The 26,790-nt window shown below is 42.2% G+C and overlaps 1 protein-coding gene across 1 annotated transcript in view; it reads left to right on the plus strand.

Moving 5' to 3' along the window:
- Positions 1–26,790, plus strand: part of LOC132831435 (aldehyde dehydrogenase family 16 member A1-like) — a 64,348-nt gene that overhangs the window by 14,757 nt on the left and 22,801 nt on the right. Inside the window, exons 4-8 of the mRNA XM_060849585.1 lie at positions 717–895; positions 4,354–4,431; positions 21,413–21,597; positions 25,052–25,204; positions 26,438–26,635. Coding sequence (XP_060705568.1) covers positions 717–895; positions 4,354–4,431; positions 21,413–21,597; positions 25,052–25,204; positions 26,438–26,635 — 793 coding nt within the window. The remainder of the gene's footprint in view (positions 1–716; positions 896–4,353; positions 4,432–21,412; positions 21,598–25,051; positions 25,205–26,437; positions 26,636–26,790) is intronic.

A 26,790-nucleotide genomic window follows, 5' to 3' on the forward strand; every position in this document is an offset into this window, starting at 1 on the left:
GGACATATAGGAAGAAAAGTTGTGTTATTTAAAATGTTTCAGTGCTCAACCATTTTACAAAATCTCATTAAAATAATTGGCATTCAGTTCTGGGCAGATAATGAATGTCAAATCAGTCTAGGTCATTCAGTAGCGGTATCAGCTCTCAGGTGATGAAGTCGTTGGTTGTTTACAAGGAACATAGAAGCAGCAGGACGCCATTCAGCCTTTGAATCTTGACATAATCAGCAATTGAGGGACGTCCAGTTGTGCTGCAGGAGCCAGTTATTCATTATACTAAATTATTGGGCTGATGGCAGTATCACAGATGCCATTAACAACTACAGCAAACTTGTACAGCATTGCAAATGTTAAGCACGTGCTGCATCAGAGTTCCAACTGTTACATCCATTGATTTCCAGTCTTAATATGTGAAATGAGGCTGCAGTGTGCATAGAACGATGGAAAAATTTGGCTTCTACCATTTGAGGTTATTAATGGTAAGTAAAAGCCATAACAGTCATTCAAATTTCCCTCTAGATTATACTGCATTTTTTAAATGACTTTGGCTGGAGCAATTCTTGTATGCTACTTCTAAATTATTTTTAAAAGTCCTCTTAGCACTGTGCATGTCATACTTGCAAACTGTTCTGTGAGTGGTTCAGGAACATATATTTTGGAATGCTGCAGACTATGGTGTGCCAGCGTGGTCACTGTGTGGTGTTCTGTTTTTGCAGTGTTGCCAGAAATGTTCAGAAGCACCAGAGACTATTGAGCGTGCTGGAGAGCTTAGACAATGGAAAGCCAATCCGTGAATCACGAGACTGTGATGTCCCGTTGGTAGTGCGACACTTCTATCACCATGCTGGCTGGGCACAGCTGATGGACGTTGAAATGAAGAACTGGAAGCCAGTAGGTCAGTATGAGTTCATCAGCGGACACACAAGCCACTTTGACAACAGATCTGCAGAAGCGTGGTACTGAGGATGCCAGAAATCTGATGTGAGAGAAATGCATGAAGTGGTCGACAGGTGTGGCAGCAGCTGTTGAGGGACACACAAAGTTAATGTTTCAGCTCTGTGACCTTTCTTCAAAGCTGTTCCACAGACGTTATTTCAGAACACTATCTGTTGTTTGAACAGACCTCTCTGTGGGTAGCACACTTGTTGCTGAGTCAGAAGCTTCAGGATTCGAGGCCCACTCCGTATTGTTGAGCACCTAACCCAGGACGGGATGCAGCATTGAGTGAGTGCTGCACTCAGAGGTGACATCGTCACAGAGGTGTACAGCATAAGAACAGACCCTTTGGTCCAACTAATCCGCATTAACCAGATATCCTAAATTAATCTAGTCCCATATCCCTCTAAACCCTTCCTATTCATATACCCATCCAGATGCCTTTTAAATGTTGTAATTGTACCAGCTACCTCCACTCCCTCTGGCAGTTCATTCCATACACGCACCACCCTCTGCGTGAAAAAGTTGCCCCTTAGCTCCCTTTTTAAATCTTTCCCTTCTAACCTTAAACCTATTCCCTCTGGTTTTGAGCTGTTCTACCCTGGGGAAAAGACCTTGATTATTCACCGTATCCATGCTCCTCAAGATTTTATAAATCTCTCGAAGGTCATCCCTTGGCCTCTGACGCTCCAGGGAAAATAGTCCCAACCTATTCAGCCTCTCCCTATACCTCGCACCCTCTTTTCTAAACACTTTCTAGATGAGATGGTAAATTGAGACCTCCCATACCAAATGCTTAAAATAGCTTGTGACATTATTTTTAAGGAGGACAGTGGAGTTACCCTCTGTCCTAATCAATATTTATCTCTCTCCCTACATTAATAAAACAATTTACTTGATCACAATGCTAATTGTGAGAGGTTACTGTGCACTGTTTGATTGTAACATTTCCTACATTGGAACAGTGGCTACATTTAAAAAAAAAGCTTTATTGACTATATTGTGCCTTTAGCATTACAAGGTCAGTAAAGATTCTGAAAGAATACTAATTGGAATGAATCATTTATCAAGCTCTTAGCTAGGCAGAAGGCCATGTCATTGTGGAGAGTCATTCAGTACTTTATAATGCACACGATGCCTGTGTTCCCATTGAATGAGTTTGGCTGGAGCCATTCTTGTGTGCTACTTTAAGGCACCTCCTTTTCATTGTTCTCTGTCAATCTGTACAAATGATACCCTGACCTCGATGAAGATTTCCTAAATAACTTTTGTGCCATGTGTCATTATTGTATCCTACCACTAGGTGGAGGTAACAGACTGTGTTTAAATAAAAAGCAGGAAGGTATGGTACAGTATTTTTGAGTCCGAGATCTCAAGCTTCAGAACTCCGTTTTAGTGAGGTCATTAAATGAGATTCGTACAAACTCCCATCCAAAGCCCTTTTCAGATTTCCACATCACATCCATGAAATGCTGTTTATTTCTTGGTGTACTGCAGTGTATTGTAAACTGGTGTGCAAAATGAGATTGCACAAAAGGCACTGAATGTTGGAACACATGTTAAAGGCTTGAAAGGGGGAAAGAGCTGGGAGTATTTTTGCTGCAAATGGCAGAACCAAAACAGTTGGAATCGAATCGAATGCCCTACAGTGTGGAAACAGGCCCTTCGGCCCATCCAGTCCACACCAACCCTCCAAAGAGCAATCCACCCAGACCCATTTCCCTCTGACTAATGCACCTAACACTATGGACAATTTAGCATGATCAATTCACCTAACCTGCACATTTTTGATCTGTGGGAGGAATCGGGAGCACACCCACACAGACGCGGGGAGAATGTGCAAACTCACACAAACAGTCGCCCGAGGCTGGAATCGAACCTGGGACCCTGGTGCTGTGAGGCACCAGTGCTAACTATTGAGCCACCGTGCCACCCATTGTGATGTGGTTGTTTCAGCAGAGGAGAGGATACAGAGACCTCAGGGCACTGCCTGACTAGCAAATTGCTACCAACAGTATTTTTTTTTGATTTAGTTCTGTCAAATGTCCTCCTTCTACCTCCGTTTGAAGGCAGTGAGTTGTGTTCTAGTGGACTGTCACATACCAGTGATCCAGCAATGCACCACATTCAAGTAGCCGCAACTCAGGAGCAGAAGGAGGCAATTCGGCCCATTTAATCAGCTCCACCATTTGATGAGTTGGCTGATCTGATAATCCTCAATTCCATTCTTCTGCCTCATCCCCAATAGACCATAAGATGAAGGAATATAAGTAGGACTTAGAAATGCCTGAGGTGTGTAAGGTTTTTTGTCAAACTCTTTGATCATGAAAGGAAAGCATCAAAGCTAAGCTGGGTTGTGTCATGTGACCACCCCCAACCTAAGCTGACCTTTCACATTCCACAAAGACATCAGTAGTACAAACTCCTGCAACATGGACATAGAGTCAAACTCTCATTACATTGTGTTCAGCAAAGACTCTCAGAGCAGCCACTGCATGGGGTCTAGATACAGAATAAAGTTCCCTCCATGCTGTTCTCATCAAACACTCCCAGGGAAAGTACAACATGAGCTGAATACATAGCGTTCTCTGTCATGTTTTCTTTACTCAGCGAGTCATGAGTTCATGGAATGCCCTGCCAGTAGCAGTGGTGGACTCTCCCTCTTTATGGGCATTTAAACAGGCATTGGATAGGCATATGGAGGAAAGTGGGCTAGTGTAGGTTAGGTGGGCTTGGATCGGCGCAACATCGAGGGCCGAAGGGCCTGTACTGCGCTGTATTTTTCTATGTTCTATGTCCTAGCTTAGAGTCCGATAAAGTTACCCTAGACAAAATATGATTTAGAAATACCAGTCACCTCCTTTTATACTGCTCCATTTAGGACTCCTAGATCAGCAGCAACAAGTGATAGACACAATTAACTTGACCTCATCAGGCCTACTTGGATCATGCATAGTTTTGTACATTCCACCTAACCTTGGAGGAGCTTGCCTGTTCTCCCAGTGTTGTCCATGCCATTTTCCACACCATGCTCCCTTGTGGCACCTTCGTGGTGCTGAAAAATGAGTATCAAATTCAGTTGAATAACTGTATTTACTAGGAGGTGGGATATCTCAAAATTGATTGAGCATTTTAAGAACATCAGTAGCATTCATCACCTAAAACTAGAGGATTATTACAGACAGCAGAGATGCTGCATTCTTTTTTAAAATCCTCTCTGCCAACTATCTCCCACTTGTGTAATCTTAAATCATTTGCTTTTGCAGTAGACAGCATATAAACCTTTGTCAAAGGTGGAAAACTATGCAAAAATGTCATAGTTCTGCACAGTGAAGATTGTAAAATCTTTGAATGTCCTGTCCTGTTATGTTTTGTTACTCTATTTAATGACAAACCTTTTCCTTCCCCTTTATCCAGGTGTTGTTGCAGCGATTGTTCCGTGGAACTTCCCTTTGATGTTGCTGACGTGGAAAATTTGTCCAGCTCTCGCTATGGGTGAGACATGACACCTCAAAGGCATCTCTAGCTAGCAGCGATCGTAGTGTAATCTAAATTACATCCAGTTTGGAAGGGAGGAAAGGGGTCTATGATTAAAAATTAAACTTAAAAGTCAACAATTTGGGCATGAAAGCTGAGCTGGCTGAAGTGAAGTGTGATTTGAGACAAAGAGATCGGTAGAGAATCGGTGTCACACATTAAAAGGGATATTTCAGAATATGTACCTTTTTTAGATTACATTAGATTACTTACAGTGTGGAAACAGGCCCTTCAGCCCAACAAGTCCACACCGACCCGCCGAAGCGCAACCCACCCATAACCCTACCCTAATTCTAGGGGCAATTTAGCATGGCCAATTCACCTGACCTGCACATCTTTGGACTGTGGGAGGAAACTGGAGCACCCGGAGGAAACCCACACAGACACGGGGAGAATGTGCAAACTCCACACAGTCAGTCACCTGAGTCGGGATCTGAACCCGGGTCTCTGGTGCTGTGAGGCAGCAGTGCTAACCACTGTGCCACCGTGCCGCCCTCACCCACCATCTGCGAGGATCTAAAGTTAATGAGAGCATCAAACTTAAAGAAACATTATATCATTGTGTGAAGGGAGTGGCCGGTCAGATGACAGGTCAGAGCACAAAGAAGAGCAGAGAAGGACTAAAAGGACAAATGAATTAAAGCATGAGAGAAAGCTAGAAATGTGAAAACAGTAAGTGAGAGTTTCTACTAGTATCTAAAAGGGAAAAGAGTAGACTGAGTGTTGGCCTTCAACAGAATAATAATGGGAAGTTGGTAAGGAAATGGCAGATGAAATGAACAAATATTTTCCCCCCTGTTCGTATTAAAGCGTGGAAAAGCATCCCAATGAAACCCATATATCAAGAGGTTGGTGGAAGAGGGGAACTTGTTGAAATCATCACTAGGGAAGCAATACAGAGCAAACTAAAGGAGCTAAGGTTGAAAACTCTTTGGTTCCTGATGGATTCCATCTTGTGGTTTTGAGGGATGTGGCTAATGAGGTAGTGGATGTATTAGTGGTAATTTTCCTAAATTCACTAATTATGGAAAGTTCCATGAAACTTGAAAATAGCAAATGTTCCCTGTTTATGGAAACAAAGAGGGAGCAAGGTGGGTATAGCCCAGTTAGCTCAAGGCCTGTCATGGGAAGGGTGTGATAATGGCCACTTGGAAATAATCAAAATAACCTGGAAGAGTCAACATGGTTTTGTGAAAGGAAAATCATGTTTAACCAATTTATTGGATTTCTTTGAAAGGTTAAAATGTACTGTGGGTAAAGGGGATCCCATTGTTGGACTGCACTAGGATTTTCAGAACGTATTTGACAAAGTTCCACATATAAAGTTATTGCGCAAAGTAGGATCTCTTGGTTTCAGGGGTAAACATGTTAGCATCAATTAAAAACTTGGCTGGTTGAAAGAAAATAGAGAATATGTAGAGAATCGTAGAGATGTACAGCACAGAAACAGACCCTTCGGTCCAACCCATCCATGCTGACCGGATATCCCAACCCAATCTAATCCCACCTGGTAGCACCCGACCCATATCCCTCCAAACCCTTCCTATTCATATACCTATCCAAATGCCTTTTAAATATTACTTCCTCTGGCAGTTCATTACATTCAAGTACCACCCTCTGAGTGAAAAAGTTGCCCCTTGGGTCTCTTTTATATCTTTCCCTTCTCACCCTAAACCTATGTCCTCCAGTTCTGGACTCCCCCCACCCTAGGGAAAAGATCTTGCCTATTTATCCTATCTATGCCCCTCATGACTTTATAGACTTCTATAAGGTCATCCCTCAGCCTCTGACACTCCAGGGAAAACCAACCTAGCCTATTCAACCTCTCCCTGTAGCTCAAATCCTCCAACCCTGGCAACATCCTTATAGATCTTTTCTGAACCCGTTCACTCCAATAGGAAGGAGACCAGAATTGCACGCAATAGTCCAACAGTGGCCCAACCGAAGTCAATGTCCTGTACCATGACCTCCCAACTCCTGGAGCCAATACTCTGACCAATAAAGGAAAGCATACCAAGCATCGCCTTCACTATCCTATCTACCTGCGACTCCACTTTCAAGGAGCTATGAACCTGCACTCCCAGGTCTCTCTGTTCAGCAACACTCCCTAGGACCTGAACATTGTGTTTAAATCCTGGTAAGATTTGCTTTCCCAGGATGCAGTACCTCACATTTATCCAAAATAAACTCCATCTGCCACTTCTCAGCCCATTGGCCCATGCATAAATGGGTCTTTTTCAGATTGGCAAGATATGATGATTAATAATTTATTTTGATAATTTGGAGGTAGGGATTGAGGACGTGGTTGCTAAATTTTCAGATGACATCAAGACAGGTCAGAAAATAAATTGTGAAGATGACATAACAAGTATGTAGACCAGTTAGACACATTTTATGTCAGTGGGCGAAAATCTGGCAGGTGGAATATAACGGAGAGCGAAGTGAAGATGTTCATGTTGATAGGAAGAATAAAAGAATAGCATTGTTTAAATGGTGAGGAATTAGAGAATTCTGAGGGACAGAGGGATCCAGGTGTTTGACTGCTTAAGTGACGAAAGTTAATACATTCGTGCAGCAAGTGATAAAGAAGACCAATGGATTTCTATCCTTTATGACTAGAGTAACTGAATATAAGAGTTAGTTATATAGGGCATTATGAGACCATGTCTTGGTCACTTTGCATAAGGAAGGGTGTAAAGACATGATCTTCTGATGCTGCCTGGCTTGCTGTTTTCTTCCAGCCTCCTGCTTGTCTACCTTGGATTCCAGCATCTGCGTTTTTTTTGTTTCTGTATAGATTGATTACCAGATTGATTACCGGAATGAGCAGGTTGTCGTGTACGAAAAGATTGGGCCTATTTTCATTTAGTTCAGAACAGTGAGAGATGACATCATTGAATGATGTAAGATTCTGAGCAGTCTTGACAAGATGAAGATGCAAAGGACATTTGGATCAGTCCAGAGTTTGGTCATCCTTTTAGGGTAGAGATGAGGGGATTTTTTTTTAAATGATGTGATGTACGTATGTAAGGATACTAGTGAGAGTGGGTCATGTCTTTTTGTAGCTAGTTTTCTGTCTGTTTGTCCAATGTAGTGTTTGTTACAGTCCTTGCAAGGTATTTTGTAAATGACATTAGTTTTGTCGTCTGTATCGGATCTTTCAAGTTCATTAGCTTGATAGGTTTGTGGGACACCATGATGCCAAGAGGTCTGAGTGGTCTGGCAGTCATTTCTGAGATGTCTTTGATGTAGGAGAAGAATGGCTAGAGTTTGTGGACGTGTTTTGTCAGGTTGTTGGGGTTTGTTCCTGAGAAATCGGTGGACTATGTTCATTGGGTACCTGTCCTTTTTGAAAACCCTGTCTAGGTGATTTTGTGGGTTGTGGGTGTTGGAATGGTTGCTTCTGTAGTTCTGTATTTGGTCCGTATATGTTGTTTTCCTGTAGACGCTAGTTTGAAGCTCCCCATTGCCTGTTTTCTCTCCTGTGACATCTAGGTTTGGCAGTTTGTTGTTGTTTTCCAGTTAAACAATTCCAGAAAATGAAACCAGATGGGACCAACACCCCATGATTCTACGGACTACCAGTAATCCATAAACCAGGAGCCCCCCATAGTCTCACTACCTGGAACACCAACTTACAGACTGGCCAAAGAACTACACGCAAGACTGAAATATCTAATAGAAATATCACAGCACTCCATGCACTCCACCCAGGAATTCCTAAAAATCATCAAAAACACCAAAATAGAGGAAGACGAAACAATGATCTCATTCGGCGTAACAGCACTGTTCACCTCCATCAACATCGACCTGGCAAAGGAAACACTTACCACACTTTTTAGAAGAGACCATCACATACATCCCAACCACCGTCAATCACATTACCAACGAAAACATCATGAAGCTAGTGGACCCGTGCCTCACCACCCACTTCACCTTCAACAACATAATTTACAAACAAACCAACGGCACACCCATGGGATCTCTGCTATCAGGACTCGTACTAGAAGCGGTAATGCAAAGACTAGAACAAACAGCCCGACCAACCATCAATCCAAAAATCTGGGTCCGCTACGTAGATGACACCTTTGTCATCACAAAACAAAACAAGATAGAAGAGACATTTAACATCATCAACGACACCCTCACAGGCATAAAGTTCACCAAGGAGGAAGAAACCGACAACAAACTCGCATTCCTGGACGTCACTGTAGAAAGAAAGGACAAGGGAAAATTACAAACCTGCGTATACAGAAAACCGACAAACACTGACCAGATACTTAACTACACCAGCAACCATCCCAACACACACAAACGAAGCTGTATCAGAACACTATTCCAACGAGCCACCACACACTGCAGCACAGATGAACTTCGGAAAACAGGGGAGAACCACCTATACAACGTATTCAAGAAGAATAGATACTCAAAAAATAGTGTGCAGGTTCCTCAAGGACAAACCATGACAAGCAGATCAAACACAGCCAGAAACCCTAACCACCTTACCATACTTCAAAGAAGTTTTAGAAATGACAGCCAGACTACTAAGACCCCTTGGAATCCTAGTAGCAGACAAACCCACTAACACTCCCAACAAAAACTAACAAACTTAAAAGACCCAGTACAACCCATGGACAAAACCAACGTCATCTTCAAGATTCCATGCAAGGATTGCCGCAAACACTACGTAGGACAAACGGGAAGAAAGTTAGCCACCAGGATACACGAACACCAGCTTGCCACAAAAAGACATGACCCTCTCTCCCTCGTAGCCCTACATACGGATGAAAACAACCACCATTTTGACTGGGACAACACATCTATCCTGGGACAGGCTAAGCAAAGACATGCCAGAGAATTCCTAGAGGCCGGGCACTCCAACCACAATGCCATAAACAAGCACACAGATCTAGATGCCATCTTTTAACCCCTCAGAAAACGAACAGGAAATGACATCACCACAAATCCCAGGAACCCCATCCAGGAGAAAGATATAAATAGAAAGCCGGAGACAACAGCTTCGCTTCACTTGGAGGTCGCCACTGATGATGTTACCTAGCCAGGTAATGAAACGTCTGGACATCAAGCCTACAGCTCAGCGTGGAAACCTACATCCTTTCCTCCTCTTTAGTAAATTTTATGCTAGTATTATTGATGGTCTTAAAGGTTTCCTCTAATTTGTTTTGTTTAGTGATGATAAAGGTGTCATCCACGTGGTGGACTCAAAGCTTGGGTTGGATGGTTGGCAGAGCTGTTTGTTCGAGTCTCTGCATTACTGCCTCTTCTAAGAACCCTGATATCGGAGATCCCATGGGTGTTCCATTGGTTTGGCTGTAGGTTTCGTTGTTGAAGGTGAAGTGGGTGGTAAGGTGTAGGTCCACTAGCTTGATGACATTGTCCTTGCTGATGAAGTTGGTGGTGTTTGGTGTATGTGTCTTTGGTTCTTCTAATAGTGTAGTCAGTGTTTCCTTGCCAGGTTGATGTTGATGGATGTGAATGGTGCTGTTAGGTCAAAGGAGACCATTATTTCATCCTCTTCTATATGTTGATGTCTTTGGTCTTCAGGAATTCTTGGGTGGATGGATGGATGGAGTGGAGGGCGTGAGCCTTTAAGTCTTTTAGTCTTTGGTGTAACTCGTTGACCAATTTGTAAGTTGATGTTCCAGGTAGCGAGACAATGAATCTGAGGGAGGACTCCTGATTTGTAAATTTTGGGTAATCTGTAGAAATGTGGTGTGTTTGATCTGTCTGGTTTCATTTTTTGGAAGTTGGTCTTAAGTATTTCTCCAGATTTCTGAAGTTTTTTGAGTAGAGCTGTGATTCGGTTCTCTAGTTGTGGGATTGGGTCTGTCGCCACTTGTAAGTGTTGGTATGTGGTACCAGACCTGCCAACCATCCAATCCAGACTTTGGGTTTGCCACGTGGCTGACACCTTTGTCATCACTGAACAAAACAAATTAGAGGAAACCTTCAAGACCATTAATAATATCCTTACTGGCAAAAAATTAACTCAGAGGAGGAAAACAACAACAAATTGCCATTCCTAGATGTCGTAGTAGAGCGAACAGCCAATGGGCAACCTCAAACCAGTGTCTACAGGAAAACAACACATTCTGACCAAATACTGAACAACAGAAGCAACCATCCCAACACCCACAAACAAAGCTGCATTAGAACATTATTTCAACGAGTCACCACACACTGCAACTACGCAGAGCAGAGGAAAATCACCTACACAGCATATTCAAAAAGAATGGGCACTCAATGAACACAGTCTGCAGATTTCTCAGGAACAAACCCCAACAACCAGACAAAACACATCCAGAAACCCTAGCCACTCTCCCCTACATCAAAGACCTCTCAGATATGACTGCCAGACTACTCAGACCTCTTGGCTTCATGGTGTTCCACAAACCCACCAACACACTAAAACAGCAGCTAATGAACTTGAAAGACCCTATACAGATGACAAGCAAAACTACTGTTATTTACAAAATACCTTGAATTGTAACAAACACTGCAGAGCAGCAATTCACTAAGCTGTGATCAAAAAACCTTCTAGACACATAATCTCTATTCTCCAGAAGGACAGGAGATGTGTAGGAATGTCATCACCTGCAACTTCTCCTCCAAGTCTCTAGTCATTCCGAGGTGGAAGTAATCACTATTCCTTCAGTATTACTCAGTCTAAATTCTGGAACTCCTTCCCCAACAGCGTTGTACATGTACTTAGACCTCGTGACAGCTGCAGTTCAAAAGGGCAACTCCCACCAACTACTTGAGAGTAATTAGGGATGGGCCATAAATGCTGATCTACCCAGTAATACCACATTGTATGAATTATTTTTTGAAAAAATGGTCTTCATTATTCCTAGAGAAAAGAATGACTTTCTTTTCTTTATGCTGGCCTTCATGACTTGGAGAATCCAAAATACTTTATGCCCAATGAAGCACTTTGTTCGGTGGTAAACGCAGCACTGAATTTGTGCACAACAAGATCCCATGAACATTAATCTTGATAGATTTATCTAATTTTACCATTCGGGCTCTGAGGAGAATTCCACAAGTATGGTCTGGCTATTCTCAAAAATATGTGTCGCAGGATCTTTTGCAACATCTGTGTGGGCAAGTGGGATTGTTAACAAACCCAGGCAATAAAGTTAAATATGTATCACTCCTTCAAGCTGTACTGGGAGAGTTGGAGGAGAGAGTGAATGACTCAGCTGCTCACTAGTTAGGAACTTAGTCATGCTGTGCATTTTGTTCAGGAGAAGCCACTAATTTAATTCAGACCAGAGCCATTATTGGGCATGCATAGTACAATCTACAAATGTGTTACCAGTTAGTGGTATAAATTCGAGATCCAGGAGATAGTTTGGAGGTACTTGGCAAATCCTTGCCCTAATTGTTATTTCTAGTTCAAAACGAAATTATCATCTTTGGCTTAAAGACCTGAAGGAACAAATCAGCAGCTTATCTTTATTTTTTGAATCAGTTTTTAAAACAGCAAACAGTATAGATTTTAATTCCAAATGGTGTATTCTTAATTGTGTAAAAATCTCTCCCGTTTTGTTAAGGAAAATGAATTGATCATTAGACTCAATGACAGGGCTGAGGGGTACATAGTGGAGAAACAAGGGAAGCTCATTGATCGAGGTTAAGGAGCCTAAAGCCAGCTACAGGCGATGCAGTATGCACAAGAAAGTAAACCTACCTTGTACAGCGTCTCAGTATGTCCCCTAGCAATTGCCTTTTAATTGTTTACTGCTGTTGGCATTTTCGTTTTCTTTTTCAGAAAGTCTTTCACTGCTACAAAGAGCTTGTATTTATTTCCATAATATGATAGCGGAGTAACCAAATAGTTCCATTTGCCACTCTTCCATTTAATGTGGTTATAGCTCTCCTGTTACCTCTACTTCACCTTCCTGCCTTACTTCATATCACTTGGTTGCCAGAGAATGCAAAAAGTATTAATTTATTATCTGGAGTAGAGAGTTTGAGTGAAGGGGGAGATAACGGCCCAGTGGTATTACAGCTAGACTATTAAACCCAAGTGGTGTTCACAGGACCTCTGTTCAGATTCTGGCATGGTGATGGTGGGATTTGAAGTCAATAAAAATCTGGAATTAAGATTCTAATGATGTCCATGAAACTATTGCCAGTTTTCATAAAAGTCCTTCTGGTTCACCAGCGCCCTTTGGGGAGGAATCTACCTCCATGTGACTCCACACTCAGTGTGGTTTACTCTTAACTGCCATCTGGGCAATAAATAGCCACATCCTGAGAATGTTTGTTTTTATTTTAAGGAAAAAAGTCTCCACATTTCAGTCCTAAAGGCTAGGTCAGTTGCAAGCTGAAGGTGAGAGATATTTAATCCTTGGATGCAGTGGAGAAAAAGGCAAGCAAACTGATTCCTAAAGCCAGATATAGGATTTTGAACAAAGTCTGAAGAAAAATGGCCTGTTTATCTGTAAAAAGTGATGACCTAAAGAACGTAGAACAGTGCAGAGGAATGAGCCTTTCAGCTCATCGTGTCTGTACTGACGGTGATACCATTCTAAGATGATCCAACTTGCCTGTGCACAGTCCCTGTTCCTCTATTCCCTGCTTGTTCGTGTGTCAGACTAAATCCCTCTTAATGTTTTTGTTGCCCAACTCCTCCTACCCCTGCACCAGGGTATCTGGACGGGGGAAAAAGTGAGGACTGCAGATGCTGGAGATCAGAGCTGAAAAATGTAGCAGGTCAGGTAGCATCAAAGGAGCAGGAGAACCGACGTTTCGGGCATAAGCCCTTCTTCAGGAAGCTGGACGAGGGAGCAAGCCACTTGGCAACTCCACAATTAGGATCCTCGCCACACTTTCCATTTCATTCGGGAAGAGACTAATTTAGTTCAGACCATCTGGCACGCAGAGTACAATTTGCAATTGTGCCAGTTGAGGCTATAAATTCCAAACCAGTGAGAGGGTGAAAAGATGTTTGGCCAACTCTTTGGCCTAATTGTTATTTCTAGTTCAAAGGGTGATCACTATCGCTCCTTTTTTTTGTGTGGTCTATAAACTGATTAGCAGCTTATCTTTGTTTTTTTGCATCAGTTTACAGCTCTTAGAGCAATCAGTGAAGGTGTTTACTCCCAATAATGTATATTTAATTGCACATGAATCTCTTTTTTACAGTTCCAAGGAAAGCAAATTGGCCATTAGACTGGCTGGCTGGCAGTGTTGAGGTATTCACGGGAGAAATGAATCCCTATCACCTTCGCTCAGCTACAATTGCTATTTTGTACAAAACAGTGAATGAAGGTCATTTGAAGCTAAAGTTGGAGGAACTCAAAGCTAGCTGCAGGCTGTGGAATATGCACACGGTAGCAAACTGCCTTGTATCTTAGAGTAAATCTTGTAGCTATTTCCTTTTAATTTGACAGTATTTCTGTAGAAACTTCATTTTGTGATGGCTTTCGAACCACTCTCAGAAATGCTTTTGGAAAGTCTACAACTGCTACAGACAAGGACTTGAGTTTGTCTATATAAGGGCAAGAAACAGAAGATACAGGTCTGTGTAGCCCCTGGAGGCTGCTCCACTATTCAACTGGTCATATCTTTTTACCACTGCTCAACTTGTCTACCTTATCTCAATAACCCTTGATTGTCTTATTGTACAAAAATCTAGCAGTCTCATTCATTGCATCATAGGTTTCTGAATTTCAAAGATTCCTAACACTGAGTGAAGAGATTTCTCATCTCTGCTTTTAATGTGGTGTAAATTTAATGCAGTGTTTTCTTAATACATCCAGGCATATGTTATTTGTCATTTGGGCTGGAGGCCATGACACAATGGTGTTGTTGCTGAGCTAGTAATTCAGAGAGCAGGAGAATCGATGTTTCGGGCATGAGCCCTTCTTCAGGAGGGCTCATGCCCGAAACGTTGACTCTCCTGTTCCTTGGATGCTGCCTGACCTGCTGCGCTTTTCCAGCAACACATTTTCAGCTCTGATCTCCAGCATCTGCAGTCCTCACTTTCTCCTAGTTATTCAGAGACCCAAGTGTTGCCCGCCACCAGGACCACCTCAAGATTGTTCAGCAGCATGATGGTCTTAGGAGGAAAGGCTGAGCGACTTGAGGTTGTTTTCATTAGAAGAAGGTTGAGAGGTGACTTAATCGAGATAGATCAGAGTTAGATCGGTTGAACAATGAGAGCCTTTTTTCTCAGATGGTGATAGCTAACACTAGGGGACATAACTTTGAATTGAGGGATGATAGATACAGGACAGATGTCAGGGGTAGTTTCTTTACTCAGTAGTAGGGCTGTGGATCAATCGCCAACTTTAAGGGCATTTAAATGGTCATTGGATAGATATATTGATGAAAATGGAATAGTGTAGGTTAGATGGGCTCAGATTGGTTTCTCAGGTCAGCGGAACATTAGAGGCCTGTACTGTGCTGTAATGTTCTACTATTGACTGAATAGTTGAGTCCTAAAAAGCATAGTTGCTAGACTGGGTGTGTCGTAGGTGGTGCGGAAATCAATAAGAGAGGGAAAAACATGTTGGATCTCATTCTCACCATTCTATTTGGTACAGGTGTGCTCGGAATTGTATTGGTACGACTGACCACCGCACAGTCCTAGTTCCAATGAAGTCCCATCTTTGCAATAAGAATACCTTCCATTGCGTTGTTGGCATTACCTCTGTGTCTGAATGGGATAGATTTCAAATCGATCTAACCATTCAAATCTGGGCATCCACGAAATGCTATGATTATCATTATCGGCAGAATTGAATTCCAACGCAGTCTGCAGCTTCATAGCTTGGCATACTCCCTGTGTCACTTTGCCATCAAAGGAGTCATTTGTGGTTCAGTGAAGAGTGCAGAAGAGTATGCCAGGGGTAGCATCAGGCATACCTAAAAATGAGGTGTCAACCCTCAGTGAAGCTACATTGTTAGTCTGCTTGCGTGTCAGAGGACATAAGTAACGTGTGATACACTGGACTAAGGATTCCATGAGTGATAGATCCGATCTAAACTCTGCAGTCCTGCCACAACAAGTTGTGAAAAGCGGTGAACGATTAAACAATTTAATGGCCATTAGTGGCAGAGATGGCATTACAAATATCCCCATCTGAATGATCGAGGAGCCAGCACATCAGTGCAAACAATAAGGCTAATGATGCATTGAAATGATCTTCAATCAGATGTGCTAAGTAGATAATCCATCTCGACCTGTTTAGAGGTACCCAAAAGTGGAGGTGCCAGTATTCAGTCAATTTGATTCACTCTACATACTATAAAGATTGGCTAAATGCACTGGATCAGTGTAAAGGCTGCGGCCCCTGACAATATTCCTGCAGCAGTCATGAGCGCTTGTGCTATGGTCTGATTCAAATAAATCTGCAACAGCAACTTCTACCCAGTAATGTAGAAAATGGACTGGGTATCCCTGTAGATAAAGGTAGGGTAATGTTTGGTCAGGTGGGGTTTGTTTTAATAGTCTGTCGATCATCAGCAAAGTGATTAAAGGGGCCATCAATAGTGTTATCAACCAACAGCTTCTCAGCAAATTCTGCTGAGTTTGCATTCTCCCAGCATCACTCAGCTTTTGATCTCTATACAGTTTTGGTTCAAAAATGGAAGAAAAGACTGAACTCTGGGTGTGAGAGTGACTGGCCTGGACATTGTAAGATGCCAAAAGAAGAGTCCTATTGGATTCAAACCAGAATCCTTGTTTCTGTTCCAATAGGTGCTACCAGACCTCCCGTGTTTCACCAATATTTTCTTTGTTTGCTTTTGAGTCAGTGATAATTGGGGGAATACCCCTTCAATGTCACTGGGACAAATCCAGAACTTCGTTCCAACTAGCACAGTAGATTATCTACAATTAATGGTTGGTTCAGGAAGGCAGTTTACCTCCTCAAGGGCAATTAGTGATGGACAATAAATGCTGTCCTAGCCAGCAAAGCCCAAATCGCCTGACTAAATGTCAGAGTGAAACTGGGTATGGATATTGTTGTATTGAAGAGTCCAATTGTCATTTATTGCAACTAACTATTGAGTACAAGAAAGTATTCTGAGGCACATAATTGTCTCGACTCATTAAGCCAGTACATGGATCCCTGATTTATGAACATCCAACTATTGAAAGCCTGTACTTGCAATTGCAATCCCATATGCGGATGTAATTTTGAAGACCAAGATAAGAACATTTCATTTATGAACAGCTGCTTTACATTGTCTTATGCTGTGTTCCCACTTGCATACAAATTGACTTGCAAACGGACTCCAGAACGCAACCTGTACACAACCCAGTGATTCCCTGTAGTTTAAACAGAGCAACAAGCTTTCAGTAGAGTGTCGTGCCTCACATAACCTAAAGCAAGATGGAGTATGCAACCTCTATACCCTCCAACCTAACGTTATTTCGAGGGCGTATCTCTTAAAGGTATCCTGATGACGAGACAACACGACAAAATTTTTACCTCTTATCCTAAGACTGTGATGTAGCTTTAGATTACGTTCCCTCTAATTTTCCCTGAGATCATGCACACTTCGCAAGGTCAACGCAACCACTCACTGATCATCCACCAAAGGGGCTTTGCAGCTGAGAGCGAACGTTTGGTTGTAGACTCCATAAACATGGGCAATAACTTCTTGGGATATGGAGGATAGTCAGTTGCCCCAAGTTGTTTGACAGGAGCGTTCTCGATAAAGGATATTCTAATTTATCAAAATTTGATAAAGAGCCACATTAGGAGATGTTAACATAAATGGTTAGGGAAGGATTTTATGTAGTCTTTTTTTAGTGGAGGGGGAGGTGATGGAACTTAGAGAGATGACTCTTTGGATCAATATTTTGAGGTGACGTTAATGGCTGATAGGGAATCTTACTGAGAACGGGAGAGGTACCTATCCAGAGATTTGATCATTCTAAGATAGCAGGGGAATGTTGAGTGATAGGCAGCAAAGGATGATAGATGAGAGACTAGCCAGTATAGTATTGGAATAGCTGTGTCCAGAGATTGCTCCTGAATCTGCTATACTCTGGCTCTTGGTGATTTGGAGTTCCGCTGTCTTATAGTAGGAATGCCATCAATATGAAGCAAGAAGTAAGTAAATTAATCCAGAAAGTGCAATTTTTTTTGTCATGCACAAATATGGAAATATGAGTTTAGAATGGAAAACATTGACCGAAAACAACAACAAGATGCAAGGTTTTATAGAAGGGGTATGTGCAGATAGACAATTAAAAAGTGTGAAATGATAGTTCAAAACTGGAAATAATTTGAAGCATGTTTTTCAATAATTCTGCTTGCTTTATGTTTTTACCTCATCTCTCTGCTGTTCCCTACACTGAAATGTTTATTTGAGAAAGCTAACTTTAAAATTGTTTTTGTGTACCCACTTTATTCATATGCCCGTTGTCCAATTAATTTTGAAAACATTTTGACTGGGGGGAGAGGGTTCCATAATCAGTTTCGTTGGTGATTGGTAGCTCAGTGTTGGCTCATTCACTTCATAGTAAGAAGATTGGTGCTTCCAACCCCGTTCCACTGAGGTTAAAATGGGGTTTAGGCACGCTTGCTTTCATTCTCAGTCCGTGGAATATAGGAGTTGGGAAGTCATGTTGAGGTTGGTAACATTGGTGAGACCTCTTTTGGAGTATTGTGTCCAATTCTGGTCGCCCAGTTACAGGAAGGATGTTATTAAGCTGGAGAAGGTTCAGAAGAGACTTACCAGGATGTTGCAGGGATTGGAAGATTTGAGTTATAAAGAAGTGCTGGATAGACTGGGACTTTTTTCACTGGAGCAAAAAAAATTGAGAGGCAACCTTATAAAATAATTTATAAAATAATGAGGAGTATTGTTAGTTAATGATAGATATCTTTTCTCTAAGATGGTGGATTTCAAGACGAGGGAGTGCATTTTTAAGATGAGAGGAGAGAGATTTAAAAATGTGTGGGGGCAAATTTTTTTACATCAGGTGGTTTGCATGTGTAATGACATCCTGAGGAAGTGGTGGATGTGGGTGCGATTACAGCATTTAAAAGACATTTTGGATAAGTACATAACTTCCGAAACCTTTCCTTTTTATGGGCAGGAGTAGGCACATGGGACTAGTTTGGTATAGGATTCTGTTCGGCATGAACTGATTGGACCGAAGGGTCTGTTTCTGTGCAGTTTGACTCAATGTTATAGAACATTACAACACAGTACAGACCCTTGATGTTGCGCTGACCTGTGAAACCAATCTGAAGTCCATCTAACCTACACTATTCCATTCTTGTCCATATATCTATCCAATGTTGATTTACATGCCCTTTAAGTTGGAGAGTCTACTCGTCTGAGTAAAGAAACTTCCTTTGTCCTAGATCTATCATCTTTTAAATTAAAGATATATCCCCTCATGCTAGCCATCACCATCCCAGGAAAAAGGCTCTCACTGTCCACCTTCTCTAACCTTCTGATTATCTAATGTCTCAATTAAGTCACCTCTCAACCTTCCCTCTAATGAAAACAGCCTCAAGTCTCAGTCTTTCCTCATAAGACCTTCCCTGCATACCAGGCAATATCCAAGTAAATCTCCTTTGAACCCTTTCCAAAGCTTCCACATTCTTCCTATATTGCGGTGACCAGAACTTTACGCAATACACCAAGTGTGGCTGCACCAGAGTTTGTACAGCTGCAGCATGACCTCATTGTTCCAAAACTCAATCCCTCTACCAATAAAGGCAAACACACTGAATGCCGCCTTAACAACCCTATCAACTTTAAAGGATCTATGTACATGGACACAGAGATCTCTCTGCTCATCTACACCATCAAGAATCTTACCATTAGCCCAGTACTCTGCATTCCTGTTACCCCTTCCAAAGTGAATCACCTCACACTTTTCCACATTAAATGCCGTTTGCATCCCCTCAGCCCAGTTCTGCAGCTTATCTATGTCCCTCTGTAACCTACAAAATTCTTCGGCACTATCCTCAACTCTACAGGCCTTAGTGTCATCCGCAAATTTACTGAACCATCCTTCTACGCCCTCATCCAGGTCATTTATAAAAATGACAAAAAGTAGTGGACCCAAAACAGATCCTTGCAGTACACCACAAGTAACTGAACTCCAGGATGAACATTTCCCATCAACCACCACCCTCTGTTGTCTTTCAACTGGCCAACTTCAAATCCAAACTGTTGAATCATCCTACCGTGGGGATCCTTAACAGAAATCCATAAACACTACATCAACTGATTTACCCTCTTCCATCTGTTTGGTCACCTTCTCAAAGAACTCAATAAGGTTTGTGAGGCATGACCAACCCTTCTCAAAACCATGTTGACTATCCCTAATCAAATTATTCCTTCCTAGATTATTATAATCCTACCTCTTATAATCCTTTCCAATACTTTACCCACAACCAAAGTAAAGCTTGCAGGTCAATAATTACCAGGGTTGTCTCAACTCTCCTTGAACAAGGGAACTACATTTGCTATCCTCCAGTCTGTTGGCACTATTCCTGGAGACAATAATGACATAAAGATCAAAGCCAAAGGCTCTGCAATCTCCTCTCTGACTTTCCAGAGAATACAAGGATAAATCCCATCCAGTCCAGGGGACCTATCTATTTTTACACTTTCCAGAACTGCTAATACTTCCACCTTTTGAATCTCAATCCCACCTCGTCTAGTGGCCTGTATCCCAGTATTCTCCTCGACAACATTGTCTTTTTCTAGTGTGAATACTGACAAAAAAAATTCATTTAGCACTTTCCCACCTCTCCTGACTCCACGCGCACAGATTGACAGATTGTTTATAAATCCAAGTTATTTCTGTCAATCAAAGTTAAAGGTCTGGATGTATGAACCGACTCTTCAGGGCAGAATGAAGGGAATCACCTTTGGATGTGCTCCCTTTCAGGTGAGAGGTTAAACCAGGCCTCTATCCTGAAATCGTTGAGTTAGAAGGACCCCATCATGAATGAAAAACAGCAACATTTCATTGGTGTCTTGCCCAACATTTATCTCTGAAGCACCATCATCTAAACACATAGTTTAACCATTTATTCCTTTGCTCTTTCTTTGTTTTCTGACTATCTGTGTTCACTTGAGGTCTCCCTGCTGCAGGAAAGATGTTGTGAAACTTGAAAGAGTTTAATAAAGATTTACAAGCATATTGCTGAAGCTGGAGAGGTTGAATAGACTGGAACTATTTTCCCTGGAGCATCAGAGGCTGAGGGGTGAGCTTAGATGTTTATAAAATCGTGAGGGGCATAGATAGGGTGAATAGCCAAGGCCTTTTTCCCAAGATACAGGAGTCCAAAACTAGAGGGCATTGGTTTAAGGTGAGCGGGGAAAGATGTAAAAGGATTCTAAACGGCAACATTTTCACGGAGGGGGTGGTGCATGTATGGAAGAGGCTGTCAGCAAAGATGGAGGCCGGTACAATTACATCACTTATTTGCTGTTTATAGTCACAATCAGAACAGCATCTGGATGGATACATGAATATGAAGGGTTTGGAGGGATGTGGACCAAATGATGGCATTGTGTTGATTTAGGATATCTGGTCAGCACGGACAAGATGGACCGAAGGGTCTGTTTCTGAGTTGTACACCTCTATGCTGTATTCAAGCTGTGAGCACGTTTTAAATGGGACTGACTTAAGTAGATGTAAAATGCTATGGAACTGAGATTATGACAGATTGTATGTAAACACAAGTTATTTCTTTCAATCAAAGTCAAAGGTCTGAAGGCAGGGCATTGCTGCATCATTAATGTGACGCCTCCAGATTTATTGAATATATTTAATCTGTACTGTGGTGAAGATTAAGGATTAAGATTTTTAACTATAATGAATGTTAATCTGAAATGGTATTGGTGAAGATCCTAAAGAAATGTGGAAATGCTTTAAATGCCCATGTCTAGCCTGACCTGCTTCCCCTCTCCATCTCAGGTAACACGGTAGTATTGAAACCTGCCTCATATACCCGACTCACTGCCCTACTGTTTGCTGAGATCTGTGCAGAGGCCGGCCTCCCACCCGGTGTGTTCAACGTGGTGACCGGAAATGGAGCATTTGGCAGCAAACTGGCGATGCATCAAGATGTGGACAAGGTCGCTTTCACTGGCTCCACCACGGTACTGCCCTGAATAAATTCTTAGATGTTTCTCTTGGTTCTGTGTATGTGACCCCACCTCACCCTGTCTCAATATTAAAGTGCTGTGGTCTTTCCGTCAGCCTTCTCCCTTCCTGCCCTCCGGAATAACAGTGTCCACCTGCTGTCAATGTTACTTTGTGCAAATCTGACCATGTTTAGTCATGACGGTGAGTTGCCTGTCACTTGACCAGCTGACAAATGGATTTGATCCACAGATATCTATGGGGAGAAAAGAGGCCAGCCTTTTGAATGGAGGTACCTAATGCAGTTATTTGAGCATTGGTTTGTGGTGCTTTCAGGATCTTTTAAGTATTTTCAGGGCTGAGATTCCAAGATTTTCAACTCATAAGGGAATCAAGGGCTATGGAGAAAGGAAGGAAAGTGGAGTTGAAGGTTATCAGATCAGTCAGGATCTCATTGAGAAAACTCTGCCATTCAATAGGCCGAAAGGACCAGAACCTGGCCAATGTCTTCAAGTTTCCAATCGATCAGCAAGTGTCGTTGCCTTGGAATAGAGGCCACTGCAATTTTATTACTCAGCTCATACAAAATAGCAATCCGGTTTCATCTGGCGTTCCATGGAGGGTGGTAGAAAGGGCCTTGGCACTTCTTCCTGGGTGCCAGGTGTTCCCCTCTGCTTATGGCTGATAGTATCCTATCTCAAAATCGAAATTAATGTTCAGACATTTGAGACTTTTTAAAGTGGTTGTTTCTCTATCTCAACAGCCATGTCCCTGATAAATGGAGTGAGCCAAAGTCTGTAACTTCCCTAAATGGTCCGATAAAATGCAAGTCCATTGTGCTCATTGGAAAACCACTTTATTTGCAATTCCCAGTGTGACGTTAACATAAATGTGTTGGCTGTGTTTTGCCAACATCACTTGTAACTCTTGCATTTAAACGTTTGCATTGAAAGTGCCTGTCAGCTAACATTTAAAAACCCTAAGCGTTCTTGTGAACATTAACAGAAACCTATTCTGCATCAAATCTGTACTGAACCTGTTCTGGAAGTACAAGGAATCATTTATTCTTGTATGTAACTCATACTGTACTGGGAGTATTTCAGTTTAGAAGATGTTTGTGTTCCTGATCTGTATCTAGCTAGCTGTCCAACCTGAACTGAGCTGACCTTGCTGGAGCAAGATGGAGGAGTTGTTGGCAATCATTAATGGAAAACAGTAATACTCTTTACCTCCGGCACAAAAGCATCAGAAAGGTTAATATGCATTCTGCTGGGGTTTGCTGCTTGCTGCTGCGTTTTGTTTTTGGCATGAGGCTTAATGTTCTTCCTATAAATCACAAACTGGTTTTAAATGAAATAACGTTGTGCTTCTGATTCTGCTGCTTTAACTGTGTAGAAATTGACATCTTTGATTGGAAGAGCTTTGGTGACGAAGCAGAAAACAAATTGAGAGGGAGAATTGTGCGTGTCCAGCCTTGAGGGGATGAGTGTCTAGCGTAATTATTGAACATCTTGCTGTTCAGATTCAGCGGCTAACTGACTTCACACCAGTCATCCAACATGAAACCTGTTAGCACACTGTTTCAGTGTTGGAAGATACAGAGCCCACTGTAAAACAGAGTAGTTTATTCCCTTTGGTCCTACAGTGACCTTCCAGCCACGTTTGGCAGCTGCTGACAAAGTTCTGTTGACTGATAGATGTGAGCGATCATGTTAAAATCCTCACTCTGTCCGTTGTGGCATGATCCCCAAGCCAGAAACATAATTAGTGTTGAGAACCGAAAAGGTTTGCAGTTATTCACCAGCTTTTCCTGATAACCAGTGTTTAAAATACTTAGTGTGTTGCTAGGCTGGATAGAACAGCTGTAAGCTTTTGGCCTCTAATCTGAAATGAATTTATTGAGCCAACACTTTGTGCACTCTAATTAATCTCAGCATCACTGAACAAGCAATGCAGGAGGAGAAATACTAACCAGAGTACCAGCTCCTGATTCCTTTTCGCAAGCGGCCCTTGAATAGAGGGTAGCTAGTCTTCCTTGAATAAATGTTCTGATTCCGTCACCTCACCTCTCCCACCTCGAGCAAGTTCTGAGGCAATGTACTGAAACACTAGCCATGCTTATGGAGCTGTGGCAGAATGAAAAATCACAGTGTCTTCAGGAAAGGGACAAAATTGTAAAGGGAAAGAAACTTGCCATAGCAAGCCTTCAGAAACTGTCCACTAGGAACTAGTTGGTGTAAGAGGACCTCTGTGGAGATGTGTACTAGCAGGAGATGGTTATCGAAGGGCAAAGAACTTGCTGATTTTTGTGGAAATAGCGAGTTGCTCTAGCCCATCCCTGTAGCACAATCCTTCCAGTTCTCTGCTAACAACTTCTATGGGATGTTGGGCTTTTCTCTTTTTATGAATGAGCAGACTATGTGGTGACCTACTTGAGTCATAGGATCTCTATAATGTGGAATCAGGCCATTTGACCCATCAACATTGACCCTCTGCCACCCAGACTCACCCCCCTATCTTATCTCAATAATACAATGGTCTATCCACCTAACCTTCACATTCTTGGAAACAATGTGCAATTTACCATGGCCAACCCACCTAACCTTCATGTCTTTGGACTGTGAGAGGAAACTGGAGTATCCAATGGACACACACACACCGGGAAAATGTGCAAACGCCACACAGACGGTGGTTGAATTAGATCCAAGTCCTGAGTGCTGTAAGGCAGCAGTGCTAACCAGTGTGCCTCTGTGCTGCTCCCGAGGTTTAACAGATTTTGAGAGCAATTGAAAGAAAATTAATCCTGACAAATTGTCCTCCTTTGCAAAGGTTTAAGAATGGGAAGTTAGGAGTAAAAAGGGAAGTCAAGAGTGAATGTTTTCACCCAAAAGGATGATTGATTCAAGAAGCAGGCTACGAGAAAAGGCTGTGGAATGCAGCGTAAATGGCTTCAAGATCCCATGTTTCGAGAACCATCATGACATGGAGGGTTAACCTGAATAATTGGGTCTTCTTCTGGTGTGATGATTAAAGTTTGAAGCTAATTGTTTTATTTTGAAAGGTGAAGATGTTGGGTTTTGTGTCTTTTTAATCCGGTTTTAATAAGAACAAAAGAAGTCGGAGCAGGAGTAGCCCATTCAATCCCCGGGCCCTACTCTGCCACTCAGTATAGTTTGACAGATCTACAAAATTCCTACTTTCTTCCCTGAACCCCAGATCTCATGATTTCTTGAGAGACCAAAAATTTATCTTACTCTATCTTTACTTGATGGAACATCCACCGACCCCTGGGTTAGGCCATTCTGAAGATTCACAGTGAAGGAGTTTCTCTTCAATTTGGCCTTTATCCCGCTGTTCAATATTTCCTAGCCAAGGGTATGAATCTCTGCATCCACCCTGTCGAAAGCCTTATAAATCCTTTACGAAACTCCCTTTGTTTCTGATGACTGACCCTTTTAATGTAACACGCAGGTCGGCCAGCTGCTCCGTCGATCTACAGCTGGCACTGGCAAGAAACTATCACTGGAACTTGGTGGGAAATCTCCTTTCATCGTGTTTGATACGGCTGATTTGGACAGTGTGGTGGAAGGCCTTGTGGATGCAATTTGGTTCAATCAAGGGCAGGTATGACCAATGGCTCAGAGTTTAGATAAGGCATGTCATATATTTTCCAAACAACACACACCCAAAATAATGTGCCATTGTCACCCAGTTCAAACATTTGGTGCTTTTGGCAGTATTTGTTTCATTGTGTAATAGCATACCTCTGATGGCAAGGATTGCAAGCAAGGCTGTGTAAAAGACTATGGTGGTGATGTGTCAAGGATCCTAAGCAGGATGACCATCAAGTGTATTAGTTTGACTGGTGGAGAAATCAGTTCCTGATTCTAGTCAGTGGCCTCTATTGATAAGTGCCACTGTATGGATGTCTTTGATCAGGACAGGTAGTGTTTAGCTCCAATAACCCTGTCCCCAGCATGAAATAACCTTCTCAATAACCTTGCCATAAATTCAACAAAGGACAGATGAGACTGACTGCTGCGAGTTTAGCTAAGGCATATTCTGTATTTTCCAACCAACAAACACCCAAAAGTAGTATGTGTGCCATTGTCACCCAATTCAAATATTTGACTTTTTTGGCAGTGCTTCCAAAGGCAAAGACTCCAACCTGCCAAGTCTGGCATGTAAAGAAGTATGGTCAGTTGGGTAAAGGACAAGATGGACTGCTATTTCCTTTTGCAATATGTTTCCGTGCTCAAGATGATGTCCTGGCTGAGAACAGCCAACTCAACACAATTGTTATCTCCATACTTCATTGGGAATCTGAATTTACAAATTCCTCTCGCTTTGACAGTATGATGACCAGTTTCATAAGGATGGATGGCTTTACAAGAGGATGTTCTCCCCTTGATAGCATGCTTTGTCTCATTGAGGTCAGGGTGGTTAAGGCAAATGGTTGGAGCTTCTTCATGTTGTTTTGCTACACCTTCCGTCACCACTGTTGCATGCAGTCTGTGGCTCAAGATTTGAAAATCTTCAAGGCAATGTGGCTTTAGTAGTAGAGGGCATACTAGGAGGTATCTCATTGTTTGGGTGCCTCTCCACCAGCACAGTTGACAGACTTTATCTGCATCAGGACTTTGTAGTGACTGACATCAGTCCTGAATTTGGTTGGTACTGAGCAAGGGTAGCTTTACTCTCCCTCTAATCTGTCAAGGAAATCTATAGTAAAACACTAAATTGAAAGTGTTTTCGCACCCCAGTTTTTGTTATCGCTCGCCTTGAGTATTCAACAGTGATAGCTAGAAGATAAATTGCTGTAGATCACTTCAGGATTTTGGTGTTTCTCTGTTGTAGGTTTGCAGTGCTGGTTCTAGACTGTTAATGCAGGAATCAATTGCTGACAAGCTAATTGAGCAGCTAAAGCAGCGGATGCAACGCCTGCGTGTAGGGGACAGCCTGGACAAGGGCGTTGACATGGGCGCATTGGTGGATGAATCACAGAAGAAGACGATTATGGAATATGTAGAGCAGGCGAGGAGTGAAGGAGCAGAGGTAAGAGATTTAAAAATTATACATAATTTAAAAAAATTTGTTCCATGGATGTGGATGTCACTGACTGGACTAGCATTTATATCCCATCCTTAATAGTCAATGAACAGTTAAGAGGGAGCCATATTGCTGTGGGTCTGGAGTCATAGGTGTGTCAG

The sequence above is a fragment of the Hemiscyllium ocellatum genome, chromosome 33 (assembly GCF_020745735.1).
Source record: "Hemiscyllium ocellatum isolate sHemOce1 chromosome 33, sHemOce1.pat.X.cur, whole genome shotgun sequence".
NCBI lineage: Eukaryota > Metazoa > Chordata > Chondrichthyes > Orectolobiformes > Hemiscylliidae > Hemiscyllium > Hemiscyllium ocellatum.